Source organism: Oryx dammah, unplaced genomic scaffold (genome assembly GCF_014754425.2).
Source record: "Oryx dammah isolate SB20612 unplaced genomic scaffold, SCBI_Odam_1.1 HiC_scaffold_5, whole genome shotgun sequence".
NCBI classification, from domain to species: domain Eukaryota; kingdom Metazoa; phylum Chordata; class Mammalia; order Artiodactyla; family Bovidae; genus Oryx; species Oryx dammah.
In genome coordinates, this window is record NW_024070189.1 from 94,362,450 (window position 1) to 94,387,082 (window position 24,633).

General features: G+C 53.5%; 2 protein-coding genes across 4 annotated transcripts; one reads left to right on the forward strand and one right to left on the reverse strand.

Annotated features, from left to right (window-relative positions):
* Positions 1 to 131: 131 nt before the first annotated feature.
* Positions 132 to 9,490, forward strand: KRI1 (KRI1 homolog). Of its 2 annotated transcripts, none has more exons than XM_040240712.1 (19): positions 132 to 268; positions 385 to 458; positions 1,066 to 1,171; positions 1,858 to 1,963; positions 2,563 to 2,617; positions 2,703 to 2,752; positions 3,071 to 3,167; positions 3,260 to 3,337; positions 3,778 to 3,914; positions 4,803 to 4,929; positions 5,025 to 5,120; positions 5,210 to 5,380; positions 6,123 to 6,198; positions 6,287 to 6,375; positions 6,455 to 6,581; positions 6,667 to 6,797; positions 7,708 to 7,772; positions 7,888 to 7,986; positions 8,619 to 9,490. In XM_040240712.1, the coding sequence occupies exons 1-19, from the start codon at positions 175 to 177 to the stop codon at positions 8,956 to 8,958; spliced, it is 2,118 nt and encodes a 705-aa protein (XP_040096646.1). In that variant the 5' UTR covers positions 132 to 174; the 3' UTR covers positions 8,959 to 9,490. The 2 variants fall into 2 exon arrangements, with proteins under 2 accessions (XP_040096646.1, XP_040096648.1); XM_040240714.1 differs by having other exon boundaries at positions 2,706 to 2,752.
* On the reverse strand, positions 9,141 to 17,753 carry ATG4D (autophagy related 4D cysteine peptidase). Of its 2 annotated transcripts, XM_040240716.1 has the most exons (10): positions 17,214 to 17,741; positions 16,376 to 16,459; positions 16,120 to 16,293; positions 15,220 to 15,493; positions 15,080 to 15,144; positions 12,210 to 12,340; positions 10,821 to 10,899; positions 10,663 to 10,739; positions 10,463 to 10,582; positions 9,141 to 9,682 (listed from the first exon to the last, which is right to left on the reverse strand). In XM_040240716.1, exons 1-10 carry the CDS (start codon positions 17,443 to 17,445, stop codon positions 9,500 to 9,502), a joined length of 1,419 nt encoding a protein of 472 aa, XP_040096650.1. In that variant the 5' UTR covers positions 17,446 to 17,741; the 3' UTR covers positions 9,141 to 9,499. The 2 variants fall into 2 exon arrangements, with proteins under 2 accessions (XP_040096650.1, XP_040096649.1); XM_040240715.1 differs by having other exon boundaries at positions 10,663 to 10,899; positions 17,214 to 17,753.
* Positions 17,754 to 24,633: the final 6,880 nt, after the last annotated feature.

Below are 24,633 nucleotides of genomic sequence, written 5' to 3' on the forward strand. Positions count from 1 at the left end.
GCGTGGCTCGTGGGCGGGGACTGCGGTCCCAGGGCCAGGGATCCCGGAAGGGCCCGGGGCAAGGTTCTGTGCGGCCCAGGAGGCTCCGCCCCTATTTAAAGTAAACGGTGCGTAGCCCCGCCTCCAGGGAGGCGGTGCTTTCCTGACGCGTGCGCAGTGGGCCGGAGAGCAGCCATGCCGGAGCCGCGCGGGTCGTCGCCCCTGCGGGTGAACGCGGCGTTCGCGGCGAGGTACGGCCGCTACCGTGAGCGAGAGGAGCTGCAGCGGCGTGAGTGCGGGACGCATGCGTGTGGGGGGCCGGCGCGTGTCGGGCGGTCTGCAGGTGGGGCTTGATCTGGTCCCCCAGGCTCACCTGGGTGGGGGGCTCGCATCTTTGTCCCACAGTGAAAGATCGCTACGGAGACCGGCACAGCGGCAGCGACTCCAGCTCCGAGTCTGATTCCAGCGACGAGCACGTGGTGAGCTTCTCCGCCTCCGTCCCGGAGTTGCGGGAGGTGTCCAAGGGCCGTGTCTTATCCTGGCCCGGACTTACAAGGGGCAGCTAACCTCCAACCCCATTGCGCCTTCAATCCCTGACAGTCTAACCATTTCTCCGTGTCTGCCTCTGTTTCCAAAATGGGGCATCCCTCTGCCATGTGGAGCACCTAGCTTTTCCCCACACCAGTCCTGATCTTCCCAGACTCACTGAGCCATCCATCCCTTCCTCTCTGTTTTTCATATGCCTTCGCTGCCACCTGCCCCTGTATCATTCATCCGGTATTGATTCCAGGAAGTACCACCACCCCCTTGCCTGCTGCCTTTTTTTGCTTCCTATTCTCTACTCGTCTGTGGTCCACCCCGACGGGGTCCCCTCTCCCACCCATTTGACCCTCCCTCCCACTGAGATCCAGCCCTCCAGCCCTCCCCCCACCTTCCTCTACCCAGCTGGATTCTCCCATCTTCTAACCTGTACCCCTCCCTACAACCCTAATTCCCACACTGTCTCAGCCCTCCTGCCCCTGTGGCTTACTGCCCCCATCACAGCACCCTTCTGAAATCTGTCCCCACCCCCTTTTTCTGCTCTAGGAATTTGACCCTCAGCAAGAGCGTGACTTTTACAGGACTCTCTCCTTGTTGAAAAAGAAGGATCCCTGCATTTATCAGAAAGATGCCACCTTCTATCAGCAAACAGGTCTGGGGCTGCTTCTCATGGGATCCTGGGTCCTCATTGTCTTAGAAGCTGTTGTGGCTATTTAATGAATCTTTCCATGGTGGCTCAGACAGTCAAGAGGCTGCCTGCAATACAGAAGACCTGGGTTCAATCCTTGGGTCAGGAAGATCCCCTGGAGAAGGGAATGGCTACCTACTCCAGTATTATTGCCTGGGAAATCCCATGGACAGAGGAGTCTGGCAAGCTACAGTCCATAGGGTGCAAAGAGTCGGACACAACTGAGCAACTAACACTTTCACTTTTTTTTCACCTACAAGTCAGCACTGATTAGCAGAGGGACTTCCTTGGTCGTCCAGAGGTTAAGACTGCACTTCCATCCCTGGTGGGGCAACTAAGATCCCACAGGCCATGCAGCACAGCCAAAAGAAAAAAAAAAAACTGATTAAGAGTGTCCAGAGTTATGACCCGTTGTTACTAATAATGGCTGTGTGTCTGGCACTGTTCTGAGTGTGAATTACTCACTGAGTGATCACCACCAGCTATTACCAGGTAGTAGCAAGTGTGATGCCTATTTGATAGCTGGGAACTGGTGGCTAGGGGATTTGAAACCTCCATCTGACTCTGGCCCAGCACAGTTAGTCTCTGCCTGGGGGAGGAAGGGGGTTGTGGGTGTGGGTGATGACAGGTGTCTTGTGGTGGCCCCGCAGCATCGTCCTCAGACAGCGAAGAGGAGCCGGCAGCTGAGAAGCGAAAGAAGGTGCAACCCATGTACCTGAAGGACTACGAGAGGAAGGTTATCCTGGAGAAAGGAGGGTGAGGAGACAGCCTAACTCCTCTGCTTCCACCTTCCCAGGGCAGGTGGACACATGGGGGACTTAGGGGTGGGGGTGGGAAGAAGCCAATGACCCACCAGAGTTGGGAGAACCTCAGAGAGCAGGAGGCTTGGTGACCTGCCTGCATCCCACCGCCCCCATCCCCCAGCGGGTGCTCTGTTTTTGAATTTTTGTCTCTTTTAATAATTGTTATTTATTTTTGGCTGTGTTGGGTCTTCATTGCTGCGAGGGCTTTGCTTTAGTTGCGGCAAGCAGGAGCTACTCTCTAGTTGTGGTGTGTGGGCTTACTGCGGTGGCTTCTCTTGTTGTGGAGCACAGGCTCTAGGGCATCTGGGCTTCAGTAGTTGTTCCCAGGCTCCAGAGCACGTGCTCAATGATTATGGCCTAAGGGCTCAGTTGCTCCAAGGCATGTGGGATCTTCTTGGATCAGGGATTGAACCTGTGTCTCCTGCATTGGGAGGCGGATTCTTTACCACTGAGCCACCAGGGAGGCCCCAGCTATTGCTCTTAAGAGCCCCCTACCCCACGGTGACAGGCCAGGGGGAGTCTGTTCTGAAACCTTCATCCTTCCTTGCCCAGCAAATATGTCGATGAGGAGAATTCAGATGGGGAAACCTCCGATCAGAGACTCCAGGTGTGTGGGATGGAGGCTGGGTGGGAGGGTTGGGGGGCTAAGGGGCCCATGGCAGGGTCTGAGGCCCCTGTCACTCTCTCTGCAGCAGATGTCGTCGAAAAGTTATGTGGAAGAACAGAAACAGCTGAAGGAAAGGTGAGCCCTGGAGCCGGCTGAGCTGCCAAGTGGAAAAGAGTTGAGGCTCTGAGGTTGGCGGGCCCAGGTTCAAATACAGTTCTGTCACTTAATGTGACCACTTAATGGGCACTTGTGTTCCCTTGGGCCTGTCATTTTCTGTTCTCTGGGCCTCAGTTTCTGTATCTGTGTAATGGGGTTGATCATGGGCTGTATGTCACAGCACCGCTCTGGGCTGGTCAGGAGGAGCTCAGGGCTTATTAGTAGATGGGGCTCATCTTTGGATCAGCGGGCAGAGCCAGCACACCCATCCTGAGGCTTGTTTTCTTGCTTGGGCAGCTTCCGGGCGTTTGTGGAGGACAGTGAGGATGAAGACAGCGCCGAGGAAGGTGGCTCCGGATTGCTGCAGAAACGTGCTAAAAGCAAAGAGGAGAAGGTGGGTGCTGGGTCCCAGTGGGACAGGGGGGTGGTGGCAGAGAGGGGGCACCAGGAGTGTCCGGCAGATCCTCATCGCTGGCCATTCCTCAGGCCCAGGAGGATGCTGACTACATTGAGTGGCTGAAGGGGCAGAAGGAGATTCAGAACCCCGACACCCTGAAAGAACTGGTGAGTTCCCATCCCTGGTTACTGACCCCCTAAACTTCCTGGTCTGCCTCCATCCAGCCTTTTCCTGGAAACTCACCCTTGAGTGGCCAGCCAGGAGCACATAGTCTGTTCCTTTTCTTTTTTTCCCTGCACCATGCGGCCTTTGGGATCTTAAGTTCCCCAGCCAGGGATCAAACCCGTGCCCCCTACAGTGGAAGCATGGAGTCTTAACCACTGGACCCCCAGAGAAGTCCCCAGGAGCACATCCTTTGAGGATGGGGGCCCCACATCTCTGGGCCTCAGCGTCTATAACATGGGGATTATCCCACTTACTTCATAGACTGGCTGTGAAGTTGCAGTCACTTACATCCACTGGCTCCCCACAATCCACACCCCCACCCTCCTGCTTCGCTGACCCTGAGTCCCTGACCTGGGTCTTATCATGCACCCTTCACCCCTAGACTCACCTCAGGGAATTCTGGAACAACCCAGAGCTGGACGAGGGGGAGCGCTTCCTGCGAGATTACATCCTCAACAAACGCTATGAGGAAGAAGGGGAGGAGGGAGATGAGCAGGAGGAAGATGAAGAGGAGGAAAGGTGAGCGCCCGTCCTCCAGGGGCCTGGAGACAGCACTGGCCAGAAAGGAAAAGGCACTGGGTGTTTACTTTATCACACAGATGGTAATAGAATTAGGGACTTCCCTGGTGGTTCAGTGATAAAGAATCCGCCTGCCAATGCAGGACACATGGGTTCGATCCTGGGGTCGGGAAGATCGCCTGGGGTGCTGGAGAAGACTCTTGAGAGTCTCTTGAACTGCAAGATCAAAGCAGTCAATCCTAAAGGAAATCAACCTTGAATATTCATTGGAAGGACTGATGCAAAAGGTGAAACTCCAATACTTTGCCCACCTGATATGAAGAGCCGACTCATTGGAAAAGACCCTGATGGTGGGAAAGATTGAAGGCAGGAGGAGAAGGGGACGACAGAGGAAGAGATGGTTGAATGACATCACTAACTCAATGGACATGAGTTTGAGCAAGCTCCAGGAGATAGTGGAGGACAGAGAAGCCTGGCTTTGTGACCATGAGGTCGCAAAGAATCAGACATAACTTGGCGCTTGAACAACAGCAGCTGAGTTAGCCTTTTTTTGGTGGGGGGGATTGCACCACACGGTATGTAGGATCTTAGTTTCCTGATCAGGGGTTGAACCGTGCCCCCTGCACTCGAAGCGCAGGCCTTAACCACTGGACCACCAGGGAAGTCCCCAGAATCAGCCTTTCTTGAGGAAGAGACCCAGAGTGTGGGCTCTGGAGCCAGGGGACCCTGCTCCTGGATTTCCATGCCTCGGTTTCCCCATCGGTAAAATGGGGTAACAGTGGCTCCCTAGCAGAGCATTCTTGTGAGGATTAAATGTGTGAACACGCTGGTACATAAGTGTGCAGGAGCTCTGCTGACCCCTCAGCCCCACCCCATCTCATCCCTCAGGGTCCCCGGTCCCCCAGTCCAGCTGGCTGTGGACGACTCCTCAGATGAGGGTGAACTGTTTCTGAAGAAGCAGGAGGACTTTGAGCTCAAGTACAACTTCCGCTTTGAGGAGCCAGACTCTGCCTCAGTAGGTGGCAGGGCCAGGGGCTGGGGGCTGAGGAGGCCCTGGCCGGAGGGTCCCAGGCCAGGGAAGGAACCCAGAATCCTCTCTGGTGCCCACAGGTCAAGACCTACCCTCGGAGCATTGCCTCCTCTGTGCGCCGAAAGGACGAGCGCAGGAAGGAGAAGAGGGAGGAGACACGGGAGCGGAAGAAGAGGGTGAGTGACTCTCAGGGTGGCCTTTGGGGGGACGTGCATCCTGCAGGGGTTGGGGGGGTTGCTGACACCCTCTGACCTGCCACCTGCAGGAGAAAGCGAGGAAGCGGGAGGAACTCAAGCAGCTGAAGAACCTGAAGAGGAAGGAGATCCTGGCCAAGCTGGAGAGGCTGCGGCAGGTCACAGGCAACGAGACGCTGGGCTTTGAAGAGCAGGACCTGGAGGAGGACTTCGACCCTGCCCGGCACGACCAGCTCATGCAGGTGCAGCCGAGGGTGGCTCTGGAGCGAGCAGTCCCTTTCTGGCTCAGGGAAGTGACTTGACCTCTCTAATCCTGTGTCTCTTGTCTGTAAAGTGGGTCCAAACTGCAGCATTTACCTCAGGGCTGTGAGATATACTAAATGCTAATTAGCTTGGTAAAGGCTCAAGGAACCGTGGGCTGCTATATTTTCTTTAAACCCATTTACTGAGCCATTAGTGTTGATTGTTGTATTGGGAGGGGAACGCGGGTTCAGACCATGGAAACAGACAGTGAGGCCTGGATGGGAGCTGCAGTGGGGACTCCGGGCACCAAAAAGTGGACCCAGACTCAGCCTGGGGGTTCATGGAAGGGTAGTTGAAGTTAAACTTTCGCTTTCTAGGAGCTTCTTAATCCTGAGCTTCAGGTTCTGTGTTTGTTAGTAGTTTCTGTCTTCTGGGGTGCTTGTGAGAATGCAGTGAGACACAGCCCAGTGTTGGGCATGTAGTAGATGTTTATAAGTGGCACAGTTAGCAATATTTGCCTTTGCTAGCCAGTGGAACGGGGGGGGGGGGGCAGAGAGCGGGAGGGTCAGTGGGGCAAGATGAGCTAAGAAGTGGGGGTGGAGGGACCTAGACACACAGGGTTCTCCCCACATCAGGAGCTGGGTCCTGGGGGGCGGTGGCCGGGAAGCCACAGAAGGTGCGGGAGCACCAGTGTCTGGCAGGGAACGGGCCCTGCTGACCCTCCCGGCCCTGACCATGTAGAAGTGCTTCGGGGACGAGTACTATGGCGCCATGGAGGAGGAGAAGCCACAGTTTGAGGAAGAAGAAGGGCTGGAAGGTGAGGTCACTTGGGGTACCGGGCTGGGGGTGGGGGTGCTTGGCCCACCGATCCCTTATTCACCCCCTGCCTGTCTGGCCCGAACCAGACGACTGGAACTGGGACATGTGGGCTGGGCCGGAGCAAGGTGGAGCTTGGAGCCAACAGGAGCCTCACTGCGAGGACCCCGACTTCAATGTAGGTGCCCTGGGCATGGGAACCTGCGGGGGGCACCTCAGGGGGTCCCCCAGCAGGCCTGACCTGTGTGTCCTGGCAGATGGACGCAGACTATGACCCCAGCCAGCCCCGGAAGCAGCAGCGAGAGGCCCCTTCGTTGGGCAAGAAGAAGCGGAAGTCACCCTTCGCTGCGGCTGTGGGACAGGAGAAGCCTGTGTTTGACCCCGGTGAGGCCCAGGCGGGTGCCGGTGGGTGGGCAGGGGCTCCCTGGGGCCCAGCACACCCCGACAGCCTGGCTCTGTCCCCACTCAGGGGACAAGACATTCGAGGAGTACCTGGACGAGTATTACCGTCTGGACTACGAGGATATCATTGATGATCTGCCCTGTCGCTTCAAGTACCGCACGGTGGTGCCCTGTGACTTTGGACTTAGCACTGAGGAGGTGGGACCCTGGGGTACCCCAGAAGCAAGCGGGGATGCCCAGAACTGGCCATGCTGTGACACAGCCTATTTATTTCTTTATCTCCAAAACAACAGGACCAAGAGTGCTAATAATAATACTAGTAATATTGCCTGCCACAAAGGTTTTCTGTGAGGCGGGGGCTCAAACAGTGCTCTGTCCACAGGAAGCCCCTGTAAATATCAGTTTTAATTCTGTATATTGGTAGCAGCGTGGCCATTAAGACTTGGCACCAATTGAAATCTTGACTGGGCCACTCACCAGCTGTATAACCTTGGACGTATGACTTAAGGCTCTGTAACTTGGTTTCCCCATCTGTAAAATGGGCCTTATAACAGCCCCACCTTATGACTGTGGCTGTGAAACAAATGTGCTTTGAATGTCACTGTGCCCTAGCCATGATGGCTGTGGATGCTTGACAGTAAAAATAGCCATGATAATTGAGCTTATACCATCTGTATTCACTTCATCATCCTTACAACCTTCCAGTAGGTTCTGGTGGGGGCTGCCCAACTCATAAGTGAGGAGACTTAAGGTCTTAAGGTTGGGAACCTGGGTCTCATTAGCAAAGCTGGTCATTGGCATGCAGACCCCTCCCCTGGTTTGAGTCTGCTGGGACCAGTGTACCCGTCAGGGCCCAGATTGTAAATCTGACATTAGCCATTTCCTGGCCATGTGACTTAGGGTAAGGATCCCCTTTTCTGAGTTTCCCCATCTGATGCCCCCAACAAAAAAACCTCCATTGGCCTTTGCAGAAATCAGTTCTCACCATCATGACACTGCTGCTTGGTGGAACTAGCATTACTTTGCTTTGACCCATGAGGTGACTAAGGCTGAGAGTCAGGGGCCCCCGGGGCTCACCAGCAGGACCCCACCCGCCCTTCCCTTACAGATCCTCGCTGCCGACGACAAGGAGCTGAATCGGTGGTGCTCCCTGAAGAAGACCTGCATGTACAGGTGATGGGGTGGGGCTGGGCCAGGTACCCCGGGAGGAGGGGCAAGCAGGCTGGCAGGCAAGCATGGGCCCCATCCAGGCCACCCAGCAACAAACATGTCCACTGGGGGACCGCAGGTCGGAGCAGGAGGAACTGCAGGACAAGAGGGCATACAGCCAGAAGGCCCAGAACGTATGGAAAAAACGGCAGATCTTCAAGTCACTCTGCCCAGAGGAGTGAGTATGGCTGGTGGAGGGGTGGGCTTCGGAGCCCTGTCAGGCCCAGGGTTTGAGTCATGCTTTGTCAGCTGTTTGTCACATGACCTTGGGGGTAGGGTTTCCTTTCCAATACCCGGGCATCAGGTCTTGGCTGGGCCATAGCTGTATGACGTTGGGCAAGTCATTTTCCCTCTCTGGGCCTGTTTCCTCATTTGCAAAATGGAGATACAGATGGCTCACTTGTTGCTGGGTTTTTCTTTTTCTTTTGAAGATTAAGTAAATCAATTCATGTAAAGTGCTTAAAACAATAAATGCTGGTTAGTTGTTAGCTCTTGTTACTGTTACTGTGCCTGTTATTTCCTGATCAATAAATCAGGAGTGCTCACAGAGTTGACATAAAGCTAAAATGAGTTAGTCTGTGTGAAGAGCTTAGTGTAGGCACAGGCTCAGTGATCAAGAGCATCCATCAATTTCCCACTCTAGCTTCAGAGTAGAAAAATCCCAGTGTGGTATCAGACCCATGTTTGAGTGCAGGCAGGCCCCCAAATTGTTCTGGCCACTTCTCTGAGCTGCTGCTTTTCTCATCTGTAAAAACGGGCCTCTAAAAATTGTGACCTGCCTGGGCTGATCCATGACTTTTCTTCCTCCAGGGCAGAGATGCCCACGGAAGCCACAGGGAAGCCACAGAGAGACAGAGCTGGCTCATCAGGACAGCTGGTGGCACTTGATGGGGCCTGTGGCAAGCGGTCCCGGCCTGAGAGCACCCCAGCAGAGGAAGAGGCAGACCCTTTGACACTCACGGAGAAGCTGGGCCCCCAGAGGCGGAAGAGGGGCAAGAAGGCACGTCTCCTGGGCCCCACAGTGACACTTGGGGGACATGAGTTCAGCCGTCAGAGACTGCAGGCCTTTGGCCTCAACCCCAAACGGCTGCACTTCCGGCAGCTGGGCCGACAGCGGAGGAAGCAGCAGGGGCCCAAGGCTAGCCACTGAGCTCGAGGGAGCCTGCGGGGGCCCCTTCCCCTTCTTATCGACCCTCACATCTACCTGTAGGCCAGGGAGTCTTCCCATCTTAGAGATGTGGAAGCTGAGGCCTACTCAACAAGCTTCCCCAGATGACTCAGGGAACCTCCCCGCAAGACACACTCAAATGCTGGGCCCAGCAATAGCCACACTCAAGTCAAACGGCTTTATTACCCCCCAGCAGCCACAGCCCCTCCTCCCTCTCACCAGTTCTTGGCAGGATGGGGGCTTTGTGACCAGGGAGGGGCATGGACGGTCCAGTGCAAACTACAGTACGGAGTCAGGCCCTGAGTGGGTGCCCGGGGGCCTCCCTCCCTGCCCCATGAGGAGGGCCCAGCTGGTGGGAGGCAGGTGTGCGGGCTCTGTTCCTGGCTGAACAGCCCCAGCCCTGAGGCTTCCTGGACTGGTCTCTCTCAGCTGCACTTGTCAGGGGGGAGTTCAAGCTCCCACACCTAACATGACATAAATTAAAAAATAAATAGGGTCATGTCTTCTCCCTTATCCCCTCCCTTTATAAAAACACAAAGTCCTCAGAGCTTGGGCGTTTAGCCTTGAGGAGCCGGCCACTTCGAGGGAGCCGTAGTGTCTGCTGGGAGGGCGGGGAGCAGAGGTCATCCAGGCTGTGGTCCTGAGCGTGGCCCTCGACCAGGGTGAACATGGGGTATCGTTCTGTGGCTGAGGAGGAGCTGAGGACCTGGTGCGAGGGGAGGGAGCAGCTCAGTCCCCGAAGCCATGGTAATTATCCAAGTGGATACAATTAACAGCCGTACTTATCAGGTGCTTCCTGAACTCAACTCCCATCCCTCCAGCGCAGTGACGCAGAGCAGCCAATCAGCACCTTCCATGCTGTGGCTATAGTGATTGGCTCAGTAATGAGCATATGACCTTGTGCAACCAATGAACCACAGCCCTGGGATTTTCCTTCCCTGCTAAGAACATGGGGCTCTTTCCACTGAACTAGATAGTGGGGGTGGGGTGGGGGGCAGCTCCCCTGGTGGCTCAGCAATAAAGAATCCCAGGTTCCCTGGGCTGGGAAGATCCCTGGAGAAGGAAATTGCAATCCTCTCCAGTATTCCTGCCTGGGAAATACCATACACAGAGGAGCCTGGTGGGCTACAGTCCACAGGGTTGCAAAGAGTCAGACATGACTGGTGTGCACACCAAGAGAAGTTGGTGGTCATTCTTGCCACCGTAAGGGTAAATCCCTGATAGAACAGAACCAAAGGACAAGGCAGGTCCTGCCACTTCAGCCTCTGGGGACCAGCTGTTCCCTTAAATTTTTCATTTCATGAAGCTTTTTGCTCTAATCAGCTGGGCTTTCTAATCAGACCTAACCCAAACTGAAAAACTCTGTAGGGCTCCTGCAGGATAATAATCCTGACAACATGGCCAGGTCTGCTGGCCTCATGGCCTCTGTTCCTCTTCTGCTGTAGACCTCCCCTTGACCCCCCACCTCCCAGCACACCCAGCTCACCCTGGTCAGCTCTGAGCAGAGTGTCTCAAACTCCTTTCTGTCTCCAGCATAGAAGCCCACGGTACAGCTCGGGTCCATCTTGGCAAAGGCCATCTTGCGGGGTGAGGTGCAGTGGAAGGACTGGGGTGGACAGACGAGGGGGCTCAGCGGGTTCCCTGCACACACCTCCAACCCCACCCTGGGGATCCCAGCTCTCTCACCTCCAGGGGGAAGTCGGCCTGGCTGACATCCACGGTGGGCTGGCAGTAGTGTGGGTCCAGGTAGAGCAGGAAGTCATCTGCAGGGAGGACGTGTGAGGGGGGGGTGGCAGCGGAAAGGGGGGTAGGGGTTGCGATGGAACAGCATCGTGTGGGCCTACCCTGGTAGCCGATGAAGTACAGCGAGTGGCGGGGCTTGCCCCCCATAATGCCCAGGCACAGCTCTGAACGAAGGAGCTCCTGCGGGAAGGAAAGGGGACGGAGTGACGGCCCAGGGCAGGTGCTGTCAGGCACCCAAATGCCTCGCAAAACCCCAGGGCTTCTTCCCTGGTGGCTCAGTGGTAAAGAGCCCGCCTGCCAGTGCAGGAGACATGGGTTGGATCCCTGCTGGGGGAAGACCCCCCCCCCACCCCCCAGCCGCCAAGGAGCAACTAAGCCCATACACCACAACTACTGAGCCTGTGCTCTAGAGCCTGGGAGCTGCAACTGCTGAAGCCCGTGCCCTAGAGCCTGTGCTCCCCAACGAGAAGCCATTGCAATAACAAACCTGCACCCTCAACAAAAAATAGCCCTGGCTCGCCGCAACTAGAGAGAAACCTGTTCAGCAACAAAGACCCAGCACAGCCAAAAATAGATAAATATAATCATAAAAAAAAAAAAAAGACAAAGGCCCAATGTGTGCAAACCCAAGCCAGGGCTCTGGGGGGTGGCAGTGACCAAGATAGACAAAACCATGTCCCCATGGAGCCTATGTTCTAGTGTGGGAGAATGAAGAACAAGAGGAATAAGTTCTGTCATGCGTCAGAAGGTGGTAGCTCTCTGGAGAAGAATAAAAGGAGGGAAGAAGGCTTTGCAGTGTTAAGCAGGGGGAGTCAGGAAAGACCTCACTGACAGATGATGTTTCAGCAAACAGTTAAGGGAATTCAGAAATCATTTTGGGAAAGAGCACTCCAAGTGGTGGGAATGGCAAGTGCAAAGGCCCTGAGGCAGGTGTTTTCTGAGAACAGAAAAGAGGCCTGTGTGGCTGGGGCAGAGTGAAGTGAGGTGCAGCGTGTGGGCAGATGGTAGAGGGCCTTGTGGGCTGTGGGGAGATTGCTGGCCTTTGTTCTGAGTGTAAACACACCAGGGTCTTTGCAGCCTTGCTGTTCCTTTTGCCTGGACTACTATTCCCCTGGCTTCTCATTTGCTTCTGGCCAGAGAGGGGCTTTCCGAGGCCAGGCAGCCACCCCCACCTGCCCTTCACCACGTTAGTTTTGGTTCCGTTAGAGTACGAGTTGCAATGCCACAGCTGCTGATGTGGTTCCACACCTACTGCCTGTCACTCCCCCACTAGAATGTCAGTTCCCAGAGGGCATGAACTGTTGCCTGTTCACCTCTGAGGCCTCAGCAGCTGCGAGGGTTTTTGGCACATAATAGTTGCTTCATAAGTACTGGATAATCCAATGAAGAGACAAAGGAAGCATAAACCCCTAACCCAAGCTGAAAATGTCTGCAGGGCTCCAGTGAGGGGGGCGGTGCGGGGAGGCACGGGGGAGCCTGGCAGAACCTACCTTCACGCAGGGCACGTACACGGGGTTGAGAGTTTCTCCACCAAGCCGCACTGGTACCAGGATGACCACGGACTTCCATTCAGCCGTGGGGTCTGGCCGAGCCACCAGCCGTGCCACGTCCGCCTTGTATACTGCAAGAACAGGGCAGCAGGTCACATTCTCACCCGCCTTTCAAGTCTCATTGTATGACCCTCCATCCTTGGGGCCCAACCTCGCCTGAGCAACCTCCCTGGATGACACTCCTATTGCTGGCAGAAAAGCTTTCCAGCATTCCTCACCCTCTGCCCCAAACTCCCTCAGACAATCCCAGGCACGCCAGGCAGGTATGGACACCTCCATTTCACAGAGAGGGCAACTGAGGTCCTGAGATTATGACAAAAAGTGTAGAGCCAGGAGGGAGGTGAAGAGCTTTCCCCACAGCCCACAGTGCCTGCCCAAGCCCGGTCCTGACTAGTCTTCCCCTCCTCAGCACCTGGTTTGCCGAGATGGAGATGGGAGCACCAAGCAGCTCGTCAGTCAGTTGGATATCCCTGTATGTCCCTCCTCAAGTTCCATCCACTGGTCTCTGCTTTCCTGTCGTCTCCCTCATGCCTATGTAACCCCCTCCTGACTCCCAGAAAAGTACATTTAATCTTTCCTGGAGACAGGGGCTGCAATGGTCTGAATGCTTCAGTTGTGTCTAACTCCGTGAGAACCCATGGACTGCAGCCCGCTAGGCTTCTCTGTCCAAGGGATTCTCCAGGCAAGAATGCTGGGGTGGGTTGCCATGCCCTCCTCCAGGGGATCTTCCTGACGCAGGGATGGAACCCGAGTCTCTTACATCTCCTGCACTGGCAGGCAGGTTCTTTACCACTAGCGCCACCTGGGAAGCACTGTCCCCCACAGCCCCCCTCCCTCATTTCATATGTTGAAATTCTAACCCCCAAGAAGTGATGGAATGAGGAAGTGGGAGGTGATGAGATCATGACTGCCCCAGTAAAAGGGACCCCAGCGAGCAAGCTTGCCCATTTTGCTGCCTGAAGATACAGAGAAACAAACCAGGAAGTAGGCCCCCAACAGACACCCAAACAGCCAGTGCCTTGATCCTGGACTTCCCAGCCTCCAGAATTATAACAAATAAACACCTTGTTTACAAGCCACCCAGCCTGCGGGTGCTTGTTTTGTTTTGTTGGCTATGCTGTGTAGCTTGTGGGATCAGAGTTCCCTAACCAGGGATCAAAACCAGGTCCCAGCACTGAACGCACCTAACCACTGGACCACCAGGGAAGGGAATTCCCTGGCCTATGGTATTTTCGTTATACCAGCCCTAACAGACTAAGAGGCTCTCTGTGAAAAATTACACCTTGCCCCCAAACATCTATATTCTTTCATTAAAATGTATAGGATCTGTAGATTCCTTGATATCAATCCACAAAAGCTCCCTTCTAAACTGATTGGGAGGGCATAATAACAATGAGGGGGATTTCCCTGATTGCTCAGTTGGTAAATAATCCACCTGCAATGGAGGAGAACCCAGTTCGATTCCTGAGTTGGGAAGATCCGCTGGAGATGGGATAGGCTACCCACTCCAGTATTCTTAGGCTTCCCTTGTGGCTCAGCTGGTAAAGAATCCGCCTGCAATGCAGGAGATCTAGATTCAATCCCTGGGTTGGGAAGATCCCCTGGAGAAGGGAAATGGTACCCACTCCAGTATTCTGGCGTAGAGAATTCCATGGACTGTATAGTCCATGGGGTCACAAAGAGTCAGACACAACTGAGCGACTTTCACTCACTCAATAACAGTGAGAGCTAATATTTAGAGAATACTTACTATATGAGAAGCTCTGTTCTAAAAGTTACTTTTTTTTAATTTAAAATTTTTATTCATTTTTGGTTGTAATGGGTCTTCATTGCTGCTCTGGCTTTTCTCTCCCTGCAGAGAGCAGGGGCTACTCTCTAGTTGTGTGCACCGGTTTCTCATTGCCAGTGGCTTCTCCTGTTGTGGAGCACGGGCTCTAGAGTGAGGGCTTCAGTAGCTGTGACCCTTAGGCTCAATAGTTACAGTTGTTGAGCACAGGTCAGTAGTTGTGACTCATGGGCTTAGCTGCTCTGTGGCATGTGGGATCTTCCTGGATCAGGGATCAAACCCATCTCTCCTGCATTGGCAGGTGGGTTCTTTAGCACACTGAGCCACCAGGGAAGCCCCTAAGAGTTATGTTTATCACTGACTCACTTAATCCTCATGAAAACCCTGTGAGGCAGAGGAGACCTGACTTTTGTATGCGTTAGCACTGTTTACAAAGTAAAAGTGAGTGGGGGACTTCCCTGGCAGTCCTGTGGTTAAGAATCTGCCTGCCAATGCAGGGGACACGGGTCTGATCCCTGGCCTAGGCAGATTCCACATGCCGAGGGGTAACTAAGCCCATGTGCCACAACTATGGACTCTTGAGTGCCTTGAGCCTGTGCTCTGCAACAAGAGAAGCCACAGCAATGGGAAGCCCATGCACCACAACTAGAGTAAAAGAGAGTAGGCCCTGCTCCCCACAGCTAGAGAAAAGCCTGCCCGCCCGCAGCAACGATGACCCAGTGCAGCCACAAATAAATAATCATTAGTTCTTTAAAAAAGAGTGAGTTGGACCCAAGAGAGGAATTCCTCTGTCCTTTATTCTATTACTCAGAGACGCCCCTGAAGTCTCCTCTCCTGATTCTAGAGAGAATGAAGGGATCCTGAGCAGCGCCCCCACCGCCCAGTGTGGGCCTCCAGTCCTTTCCAAGGGTCCCTCTGCTGCAGGACTTGTTTCAGCCCCTGAGGAAAGTGGGTCCTAAGAGGCAGCTGAGGCAGCGACTGGCTCAGGGTGAGAACCCCATAACCTCGGCTCCCAGTCCCTTACCTGTGCAGTCCTGAGAGACGTACACCACCAGGCGGGTGACCTCTGAGCAGCTCTCCACCGCTTTCCTGGGGATGGGAGGAAAGGCCTGAGTTCCCCGGGGGGCACCCAGGGGCTCCCGCGCCCCCTGCCGCGGCCCTCACCTGAGTATGTGTGCCACCAGTGACGGCCCATACCAGTCGCCTGCCTTCTTGCCTGAGCCCTGCCCCAGCTCCACCAGCCGGTGTAGGCCAAAGGGGGCCCGGGGGTGGTCAGCAAACCAGGACACAATCTGCCGGTGCCGGCGCTCCTGCTCCAGCTCAGGGGCCTGGGCCCAGTGCGGAGGCAGCCGCCGGGCAGGCCCCCGGCACCGACTGGGAGAGCCCAACCCCGGCGGCTCAGCGGGGCCCAGGCCTGCGCCCTGGGACCACGTCCAGTCTGGTAGGGATGCAGCAAAGAGTCAAATGGTGATGGGGTGGGGGTGGGGCAGTTCCCATGATTCACACACAACACTAATGCTCCATTAGAAACCTCGTGTTTAACTACACTGTTCACATTCCTTAAACTTACTATTAGTTTTTACATTTTGGCTGCACTGATGCCATGTGGGAGCTTAGTTCCCTGACCAGGGATTGAACCTAGCCCCGTGCAATGGAAGCACAGAGTCTTAACTGCTGGGCCACCAGGAGTGAGTGAAAGTCGCTCAGTCATCTCCAGCTGTTTGCGACCCCATGGACTGGGGTCTGCCAGGCTCCTCTGTCCACAGAATTCTCCAGGCAAGAATACTGGAGTGCGTAGCCATTCCCTTCTCCAGGGGATCTTCCCAATCCAGGATCGAACCCACATCTCCCACATTGCAGGTGGATTCTTTACCGTCCCCTAAGCCACCAGAGAAGCCCCCTTAAACTTATTTTACAAACAACTCTCACTCCACCCCCAAACTGTAACTTTACACACAATTCTAACAGGACTTGAAATTCTTGGTTTACAAACCATTCTAACACTGCTGATCTGGGGTTGGCGCTATACTCCTACTGAGCCCTTCCCCCTCCACCACCGCTCACCTCTGGGCAGGAGATGAAGCAGAAGGCCCTGAGCCAGCATCATCTGCCCGCTTCGTAACATGCACCCCCAGCCACAGTCTGAGGTCAGGGTGCCTCCTGCGAGGGGTGGGAAGTCCCGGCGGTATGTGAGCCATAGGCGGGATACAAAGTCCCGCTGGAAACGCTGTATGTCACCTGCAAGAGCAGGCTTGTTAGCTACCACCAGAAACACCCCTTTGGGGCTTCCTCCAACCCTAGTCAGGGGCCACCAGCTCACCCTCGCCCTCGAAGCGGTAGCGGCGACCACAGAGATGGACACTGGAGATCTTGCTAAAGCTGGTCCGGCTTTTGACTGCCCAGCCTGGGGAGACATAGGGCAGCCCCCAGCAAGATGAAGCACTTGCTTGGCAGACACGCACCCTAACAGGACAGCAACAGCGCTTACGTGCCTCCGTGTGTGAGACGGGGACTCTCGTTTTTCTTATGTCAGGGTAGGCTCTTGGGGAATCTGCTACATTCCTCTCAGATGGAGGCGGGGCCCCTAGTAACAGCCACATGTGTTTCCTATGCATGCTCAGTCATGTACAACACTATACCACCCCCATGGACTGTAACCCGCCAGGCTCCTCTGTCCATGGGATTCTCCAGGCAAGAACATGGAAGTGGATTGCCTGTTTCCTCCTCCAGGGGATCTTCCCCACCGAGGAAGGGAACCAATGTCCCTTGAGTCTCCTGCATTGGCAGGCAGATTCTTTACCAACTGCGGCACCTGAGAAGCCACATGCATGTCTGCAATTAATTTCAGGATGAATCAAAGCAGGTCTGATTGTTGTACCCATTTTACAGAGGAGGAAAATGGAGGCACAGGGAAACAAAAAAACCCGTTTCCTAGGTCACACTGAGGTGTCGGCTGAGACTTGAAAACACATTCCCCTTTGGACCTGCCAGCCAGCGGCCCGCCCTGGGCTGGGAAGGGCGGGAGACGACCCACAGGTGACTCACAGGAGGGGAACAAAGGGTGGAATACTTGGCAACGGCAGGGTCCTGGCTCTCCTTGACTCCCACCCACCTCCTAGCCCTGCCCGCCTGAACGCTCGGCCCCGCCCCCTCCTCACCGTACTTGACGTTGTTCCAAGCGGTCAGAAACTTCGCCTTAAACTTGTCCACTTCGTCCGGCTCTCCGGGGCCGGTCCCGGGCGATGCAAGAGCGGGGCCGCTAGCTCCGGAGGGCCCCAGGCCGTTGGGGTCCGGGGTTCGGGGTCCCCGCGGCCTGCGGCCCTCCGGGCGGCGCGCGTCCTCCGGACTCCCGCTCCGGTACTGAGCGGCGGCCGGCGACACGGAGTTCATGGGCGCGCGGGGAGGGCGGACCGAGGGCCCCGGGGGCCGCGTGCGAGCGCCCCAGAGGCCAGAACGCGGCCGGGACGCGGACGCCCAGGAAAGTGCTAGTGGGGCCCCGGCGCGGCGACCAGGCCCCGGGGCCCGGTGCGGGACGCTATCGCCGCCGCCGCCGCCATTTTAGCGGCCCTGGCCCCGGGAGGGAGGCGGGCGTGACACGGCCGGACGCCCCGCCCTGGCCGGCCCCCAGCCTGGGGCCCCGGCCCCGGTCCCGGTCCCGGGTGGCGGCGCTGAGTCCTCCTGACGCGGAGCCTCCCGGCAGCGCCACGCGACCCTCACCGCCGCCCGCCTTATCGCGGCGCCCAGGCGCGACCGAGCCCCTGCAGGTACTTATCGGAGGCCCCAGAGCCGGGATGCCCCGCCCCGGTACCGCCCCGCCCCCGGTTTCGACCCCGCCCCTGCCCTGCCCCGGCCCCGCCCCCTCCAGGTGCTGAGGGACTGACTACCCTCCGCCCGCGAGGCGGGGCCACTTATGCCGTTTGCACCTGCCTGCATCCCCCGAGGGATCAGAGCGCCCCTCGGAGAGCTGCGCACCCAGGACCCGCCTTCCCCGGGGGCCTAATCTGTGCATGACACCCACTCACCCAAAATCCCCCTTCAAGCCACATCTCTACGTGCTTCAGTTTCCCCAGGAGCAAAAAGGGACTCGAAAATACAACACAATGAATCTTCCTAATTTTACTGAGGGAAAGAAGCCAGACCAAAAATTTAGAAAGTATGTACTCTATGGTTCTATTTAAACTCTAGAAAATGCAATCTCATCTATAGTGGTTGCCTGGGGGTTGGGTGCGGAGACGTGGGAGGAAGGGATTAAAAAAAAAGAACTAGGATTTGTTTAGTATTAATATCTTGATTATGGTGATTGCTTCCAGCTCAACGGATTGTGCACGTTAAAAGTGTATGGTTTGTTGTATGTTACTTATACTCAATAAAACTGCAATAAATGTTTTCAATGCGTCTAACTCAGAGGAACGTTTGGAACAGCTGAGTTCATCTCTCTAAAGCGCTTAGCATGGCATTTGAGGCACAGTTAGGGCTCAGCGAAAGCCAATCGTGACCTCACAGGCAGAGTGTGTGTAGTGACCCTGGAAACCGCAGAGAGAGTGGCCTCTAGTGGCCAGCTCAAGGGCTGTGTCCCCAGCCGGCTGAAGGAAGTTGGATGAAGGATCTGGACAAGGGTGTGTGATGTGAAGATCTGCCCCCTTTCTCAAATTCAATAGGTACCATCCCACCTCAGGACCTTTGCACCTGCTGTTGCCTCTGCCTAGACCTCTCTTCCCTGAGGTATCTGCATGGCTCTCTCTCAGCCTCCTTTAGGATTTTATTCATATGTCATACCTGCAGTGTGACCATCTTCAAAATTCCACCCCATCCCTACCCTTGGGACCCTTCTCCCTTCCCTGTTACATTTTTTTTTTTCCAGAGCAGTTATCATAGCCTGATTGTCTGAGTAAACTGGGGCTGCTATAATAAATAGGGCAGACTGAGTGGATTATGTAACAGACATTTCTTTCTTTTTAAAAAAAATTTTAGACATTATTTATTAATGGTTGCACTGGGTCTTCATTGCTGCTTCTCAGTGCAGTAGCTTCTCTTGTTGCAGAGCACAGACTCTAGGCCTGAGGGCTTAATGGGCTTCAGTAGTTGCAGCATGCAGGCTCTCAGTAGTTGTGGCCCACGGGCTTAGTTGCTCCACAGCATGCGGGCTCTCCCTGGACCTGGGATCGAACTCCTGTCACCTGCATTGGCAGGCAGATTCTTATCCACTGGACCACCAGGGAATTCCCAGACATTTATTTCACATCCTTCTGGATAGTGGAAGTCCAAGATCAGGGTGCCAGCGCTGCAGGGGTCTTGGTGAAGTCCCTGTTCCTGGTTACGTCCTCACATGGCCTGTCCTTAGTGCATTGCACACAGAAAGAAATACCTGTTTCTCTTCCTCTTCATAAAGGCATTAATCTAATTATGGGGGCTGTACCCTCAAATCCTCATCTAACCCCAATCAATTCCCAAAGGCCCCACCTCCTAATAACTTTACATAAGGAAGTTGGATTTCAAAATATGGATTTGGGAGAGGGGACACAAACTTTCAGACCAAAGCACTGATCTTCTATTTATATATAATTCTTATTATGTTATATCCACTGTCCCCACCACACCACGAGGGCAGACATCTCCGTCCATCTTGGTCACTGCTGACTCCTCAACACTCAACATGGGCCTGGCATACATAGGTGCTCAAGCAACTTGTGGAATGCAAGGAGACTTTATAGCCTCTCAGGGGCAGACTGACTGGGTGGCCACAGGTGACCCCCTTCTGTTTGATTTCCTGCCTGGACCCCCTCCCACCACGACCACCACTGTTGATGGAAACTGCCCACCTTGGCCAGGCAGAATGATAACCAGTTGCATGCGTGGTCTCACAACAGGAGATTCCAATAAAGAATACAGCGCTGCCGCCAAAATTAACCAGGAGAATTCCGGAGGAGTCAAAAGGAGGGAGGAGATGCCAGTCTATCATATGTCCTACCAACCTCCAAGGATCCTTTGCACTGAAGTCCCTCTCAGCTGAGAGATTCAAACCACCAGGAAGGACCCTGAGTCAGACCAAATATGGGCCAAGCAAGATGACTGGCCTGAAGAAGGAAATGGCAACCCACTCCAGTGTTCTTGCCTGGAGAATCCCAGGGACGGGGGCGCCTGGTGGGCTGCCATCTATGGGGTCGCACAGAGTCTGACACGACTGAAGCGACTTAGCAGCAGCAGCAGCAGCAAGACGACTGGCCAGAGACAACTCGGAAACTAACCCCATCACCATAGAAACGTGAGACTTCAAGCCACGTGCTACAGCACTTCTCCTGGGTTCCCTTACCCTGCTGCTCTCTGCCTGCGCGTGCCTTGCCAATAGTCTTCTGCTTTGTCAGCACACGTGTCTCCTCAGACAATTCATTTCCAAGTGTTAGACAAGGGCCCATTCTTGGGCCCCAGAAGGGGTCCCCCTTCCTGCAACAGTTCCTGCCTGGAGGAGGGCAGTGATTTACTGTGACCCTCAGTTCCTTCCCGTTACCCCCATTTCATGCAAGTATAGCCACAACCTCAGCTCTCCACCTGGAGTCTGTCCCCACCTAGCATCCAGTTGCAACTTGTATCCCCCCTTGGAGGTCCTCCAGGCTCCCCAGGTTTGATGCACCCTTAATTGATCCTGTCTTTCACCACCTCTGGCTTTTCCTCCCATGCCCTTGGCTCCCCCATACACAGGCTTCATTGTCTCCCTTCCCAGGGTCGGTCAGTCCACCTACTAATCTGTCCATAATTGTCCTCGTGTCCCCAAAGAGGCATAGGCTGCAACCAGGTGTCTTAAACAGATGACCTTGCTTCTCTATACCTCAGTTTCTTCATCTGCCAAATGGGATAGTAATTGTTCCTACTTCCTAGGGCTTCGGAGAAGAATGAAATGAACATGCAAAATGCTTACAACACAGCAACTACCACTTTACTGTGAATTGTTACTGCTATTGTCATTCTTACGCCCACCATTGCCCTCTGAGGTCCGGCACCCACCATCGCTGTGCATCCTTCTTGGCCTCCTGAATGCCATCGTTGACCCTTCGAATCCACACAACAGTTGGAAGAAACTATTTTTAAATATTTCTTTATTTATTTGACTGCACTGGGTCTCAGTGGTGGCATGCAGGATCTTTGATCTTTGTTGTATCATGTGGGAGTTTTAGTCGTGGCAAGCAGGTTTGTTTCGTTTATTATTACTGATAGTTGTGGCATGTGAGGTCTTTAGTTTCGCCATATGGAATCTAGCTCCCTGATCAGGTATTAGACCCTGGGTCCCCTGCATAGGGAGCTCAGAGTCTTAGCCATTGGACTACCAGGGAAGTCCTAGGAACATGCCTATATATAAAATTATTCTCCTGAACAATTTCCACCACACACAAAAAAATCTAGAGCAGCATTGTTCAACAGAAACATGAAGTACATTTTTCAATATTCTAGTAACCATGTAAAAAAATATACGGATAATTGGGTTAAAAAGCGGGCATGTGGGACTTCCCTGGTGGTCTAGTGGTTAAGAATCTGCCTGGCCATTCAGGGGACACAGGTTTGATCCTGGTTGAGGAATTAAGTGGAGAAAGAAATGGCAACCTACTCCAGTATTCTTGCCTGGAGAGTCCCATGGACAGAGGAGCCCGGCAGGCTACAGTCCATAGGGTGGCAAAGAGTCTGGCAGGCCTGAAGTGACAGAGCAAGCATGCATGCATGAGGAACTAAGATCCCACATGCTGGGGCAACTGAGCCCGAGTGCTACAGCGAAAGATACTGTGTGAAGGAATGAAGATCCTGCAACTAAGAACCGCTGCTGCTGATGAGTGCTCCGTCATGTCCAATTCTGGAGACCCCATGGACTGTAGCCCACCAGGCTCCTCTGTCCCCGGGATTTCCCCAGCAAGAATACTGGAGTGGGTTGCCATTTCCTTCTCCAGGAAGACCCGCTACAGCTAAATTAAAAAAAAAAAAATTTAAGTGGGCTTTAAGCAGACAGGGTAGAGATCCCTGGAGGAAAAGAACCAACTACACCTTTTTGACATAAGAAAAGTGAAACTGAAAGTCATTCAGCCATGTCCTACTCTTTGCGACCCCAGAGACTGTAGCTCACCAGGCTCCTCTGTCCATGGGATTTCCCAAGGTAGGACACTGGAATGGGTTGCCATTCCCTTCTCCAGGGGATCTTCCCAACCCAGAATTGAACCCAGGTCTCCCGCATTACAGGCAGATTCTTTACTGTCTGACCCACCAGGGAAGCCCTTTGACATAAGAGAAGCCTTTTTTTTTTTTTTCCCTAAGGCATTTTGTGATCTAAGCCTGGCTACAAGCTTGCCCTTGATCAAGTCTCAGTAATTAATGATCATAAGGGAAGGAAAGATAGAGAAACATACAACTGTTATTAGGCAAGAGAAGTAACAACAGTGAAGGTAATAAATTAGTTGTAAAGACTTCCAGTTCTGTTTCAGTGGTAAGGATTAGCCTGAAGCACTTGAAGCATTTTGTAAAATTCAAACCTCCCTCAAGCACTCAACCACCAGATTAACTAGACCCTAAAATCAAATTGCCAACATCCACTGTATCATAGAAAAAGCAAGAGAGTTCCAGAAAAACATCTATTTCTGCTTTATTGACTATGCCAAAGCCTTTGACTGTGTGGATCCCAATAAACTGTGGAAAATTCTAAAAGAGATGGAAATACCAGACCACCTGACCTGCCTCTTGAGAAACCTGTATGCAGGTTAGGAAGCAACAGTTAGAATTGGACATGGAACAACAGACTGGTTCCAAATAGGAAAAGGAGTACCTCAAGGCTGTATACTGTCACCCTGCTTATTTAACTTATATGCAGAGTACATCATGAGAAACGTTGGGCTGGAAGAAGCACAAGCTGGAATCAAGATTGCCGGGAGAAATATCAATAACCTCAGATATGCAGATGACACCATCCTTATGGCAGAAAGTGAAGAGGAACTAAAAAGTCTCTTGATGAAAGTGAAAGGGGAGAGTGAAAAAGTTGGCTTAAAGCTCAACATTCAGAAAACTAAAATCATGGCATCTGGTCCCATCACTTCATGGCAAATAGATGGGGAAACAGTGGCAACAGTGGCTGACTTTACTTTTGGGGGCTCCAAAATCACTGCAGATGGTGATTTTCATGGCTGCACCATGAAATTAAAAGACGCTTATTCCTTGGAAGGAAAGTTACAACCAACTTGCTGCTACTAAGTCATTTCAGTCGTGTCCGACTCTGTGCGACCCCACAGACGGCAGCCCACCAGGCTCCCCCGTCCCTGGGATTCTCCAGGCAAGAACGCTGGAGTGGGTTGCCATTTCCTTCTCCAATGCATGAAAGTGAAAAGTGAAAGTGAAGTCACTCAGTCGTGTCCGACTCCTAGGGACCCTATGGACTGCAGCCCACCAGGCTCCTCCATCCATGGGATTTTCTAGGCAAGAGTATTGGAGTGGGGTGCCATTGCCTTCTCCTAGACAGCATATTAAAAAGCAGAGACATTACTTTGTCAACAAAGATCTGTCTAGTCAAGGCTATGGTTTTTCCAGTAGTCATGTATGGATGTGAGAGTTGGACTATAAAGAAAACTGAGTGCCAAAGAATTGATGCTTTTGAACTGTGGTGTTGGAGAAGACTCTTGAGAGTCCCTTGGACTGCAAGGAGATCCAACCAGTCCATCCTAAAGGACATCAGTCCTGGATGTTCATTGGAAGGACTGATGTTGCAACTCCAGTACTTTGGCCACCTGATGCAAAGAGCTGACTTATTTGAAAAGACCCTGATGTTGAGAAAGATTGTGGGCAGGAGGAGAAGGGGACAACAGAGGATGAGATGGTTGGATGGCATCTCTGACTCAATGGACACGAGTTTGGGTAAACTCCGGGAGTTGGTGGTGGACAGGGAGGCCTGGCATGCTGCAGTTCATGGGGTTGCAAAGAGTCGGACACAACTGAGAGACTGAACTGAACTGAAGGAATAATGATGTTGACCTTTTCTAATCCTCCTGATTTCAATTAACTAAAGCTTAGACTAGGGCTTCCCTGATAGTTCAGTTGGTAAAGAATGCAGTGCAATGCAGGAGACTCCAGTTTGACTGCTGGGTCGGGAAGATCTGCTGGAGAAGGGATAGCTACCCACTTCAGTATTCTGGCCTGGAGAATTCCATGGACTATATAGTCCATGGGGTCTCAAAGAATCAGACACGACTGAGTGACTTTCACTTTCAAAGCTTGGACTCTGTTAACCTTTGTCCAAATTCTATGCTGAATTCTCCTTTGCTCAAGCCCCTTCATGCATATGCACATAATCTTAGCATAAAAGGTCCCCAATTTTGCTGCTCTGAGAAAGATCTCTGGTTGTGTCTTTGGGCTCGACACTCACCAAGAGGCAGGTTTTCCAGTAACAGGCAGAGGATCTGAATAGATGGTCTTCGAAGAAGACATACGGATGGCTAACTGGTATGTGAAAAGGTGCTTGGCAACACTAATCATCAGAGAAATGCTTACCAAAACCACAATGAGATAGCACCTCATGCCTGTTAGAATGACGATTATCAAGAAGGCAAGAGATAACAA

Coding starts and splice junctions, on each gene's coding strand:
- KRI1 (XM_040240712.1), top strand. CDS start 175: ATGCCGGAGCCGCGCGGGTCGTCGCCCCTGCGGGTGAACGCGGCGTTC. Junction 3,168..3,259: donor CTAAAAGCAAAGAGGAGAAG/GTGGGTGCTGGG, acceptor GCCATTCCTCAG/GCCCAGGAGGATGCTGACTA. Junction 5,381..6,122: donor GGCACGACCAGCTCATGCAG/GTGCAGCCGAGG, acceptor CTGACCATGTAG/AAGTGCTTCGGGGACGAGTA.
- ATG4D (XM_040240715.1), bottom strand. CDS start 17,445: ATGAACTCCGTGTCGCCGGCCGCCGCTCAGTACCGGAGCGGGAGTCCG. Junction 15,494..16,119: donor GCTTCATCTCCTGCCCAGAG/GTGAGCGGTGGT, acceptor CATCCCTACCAG/ACTGGACGTGGTCCCAGGGC. Junction 15,145..15,219: donor CTGGTGGCACACATACTCAG/GTGAGGGCCGCG, acceptor TCCCATCCCCAG/GAAAGCGGTGGAGAGCTGCT.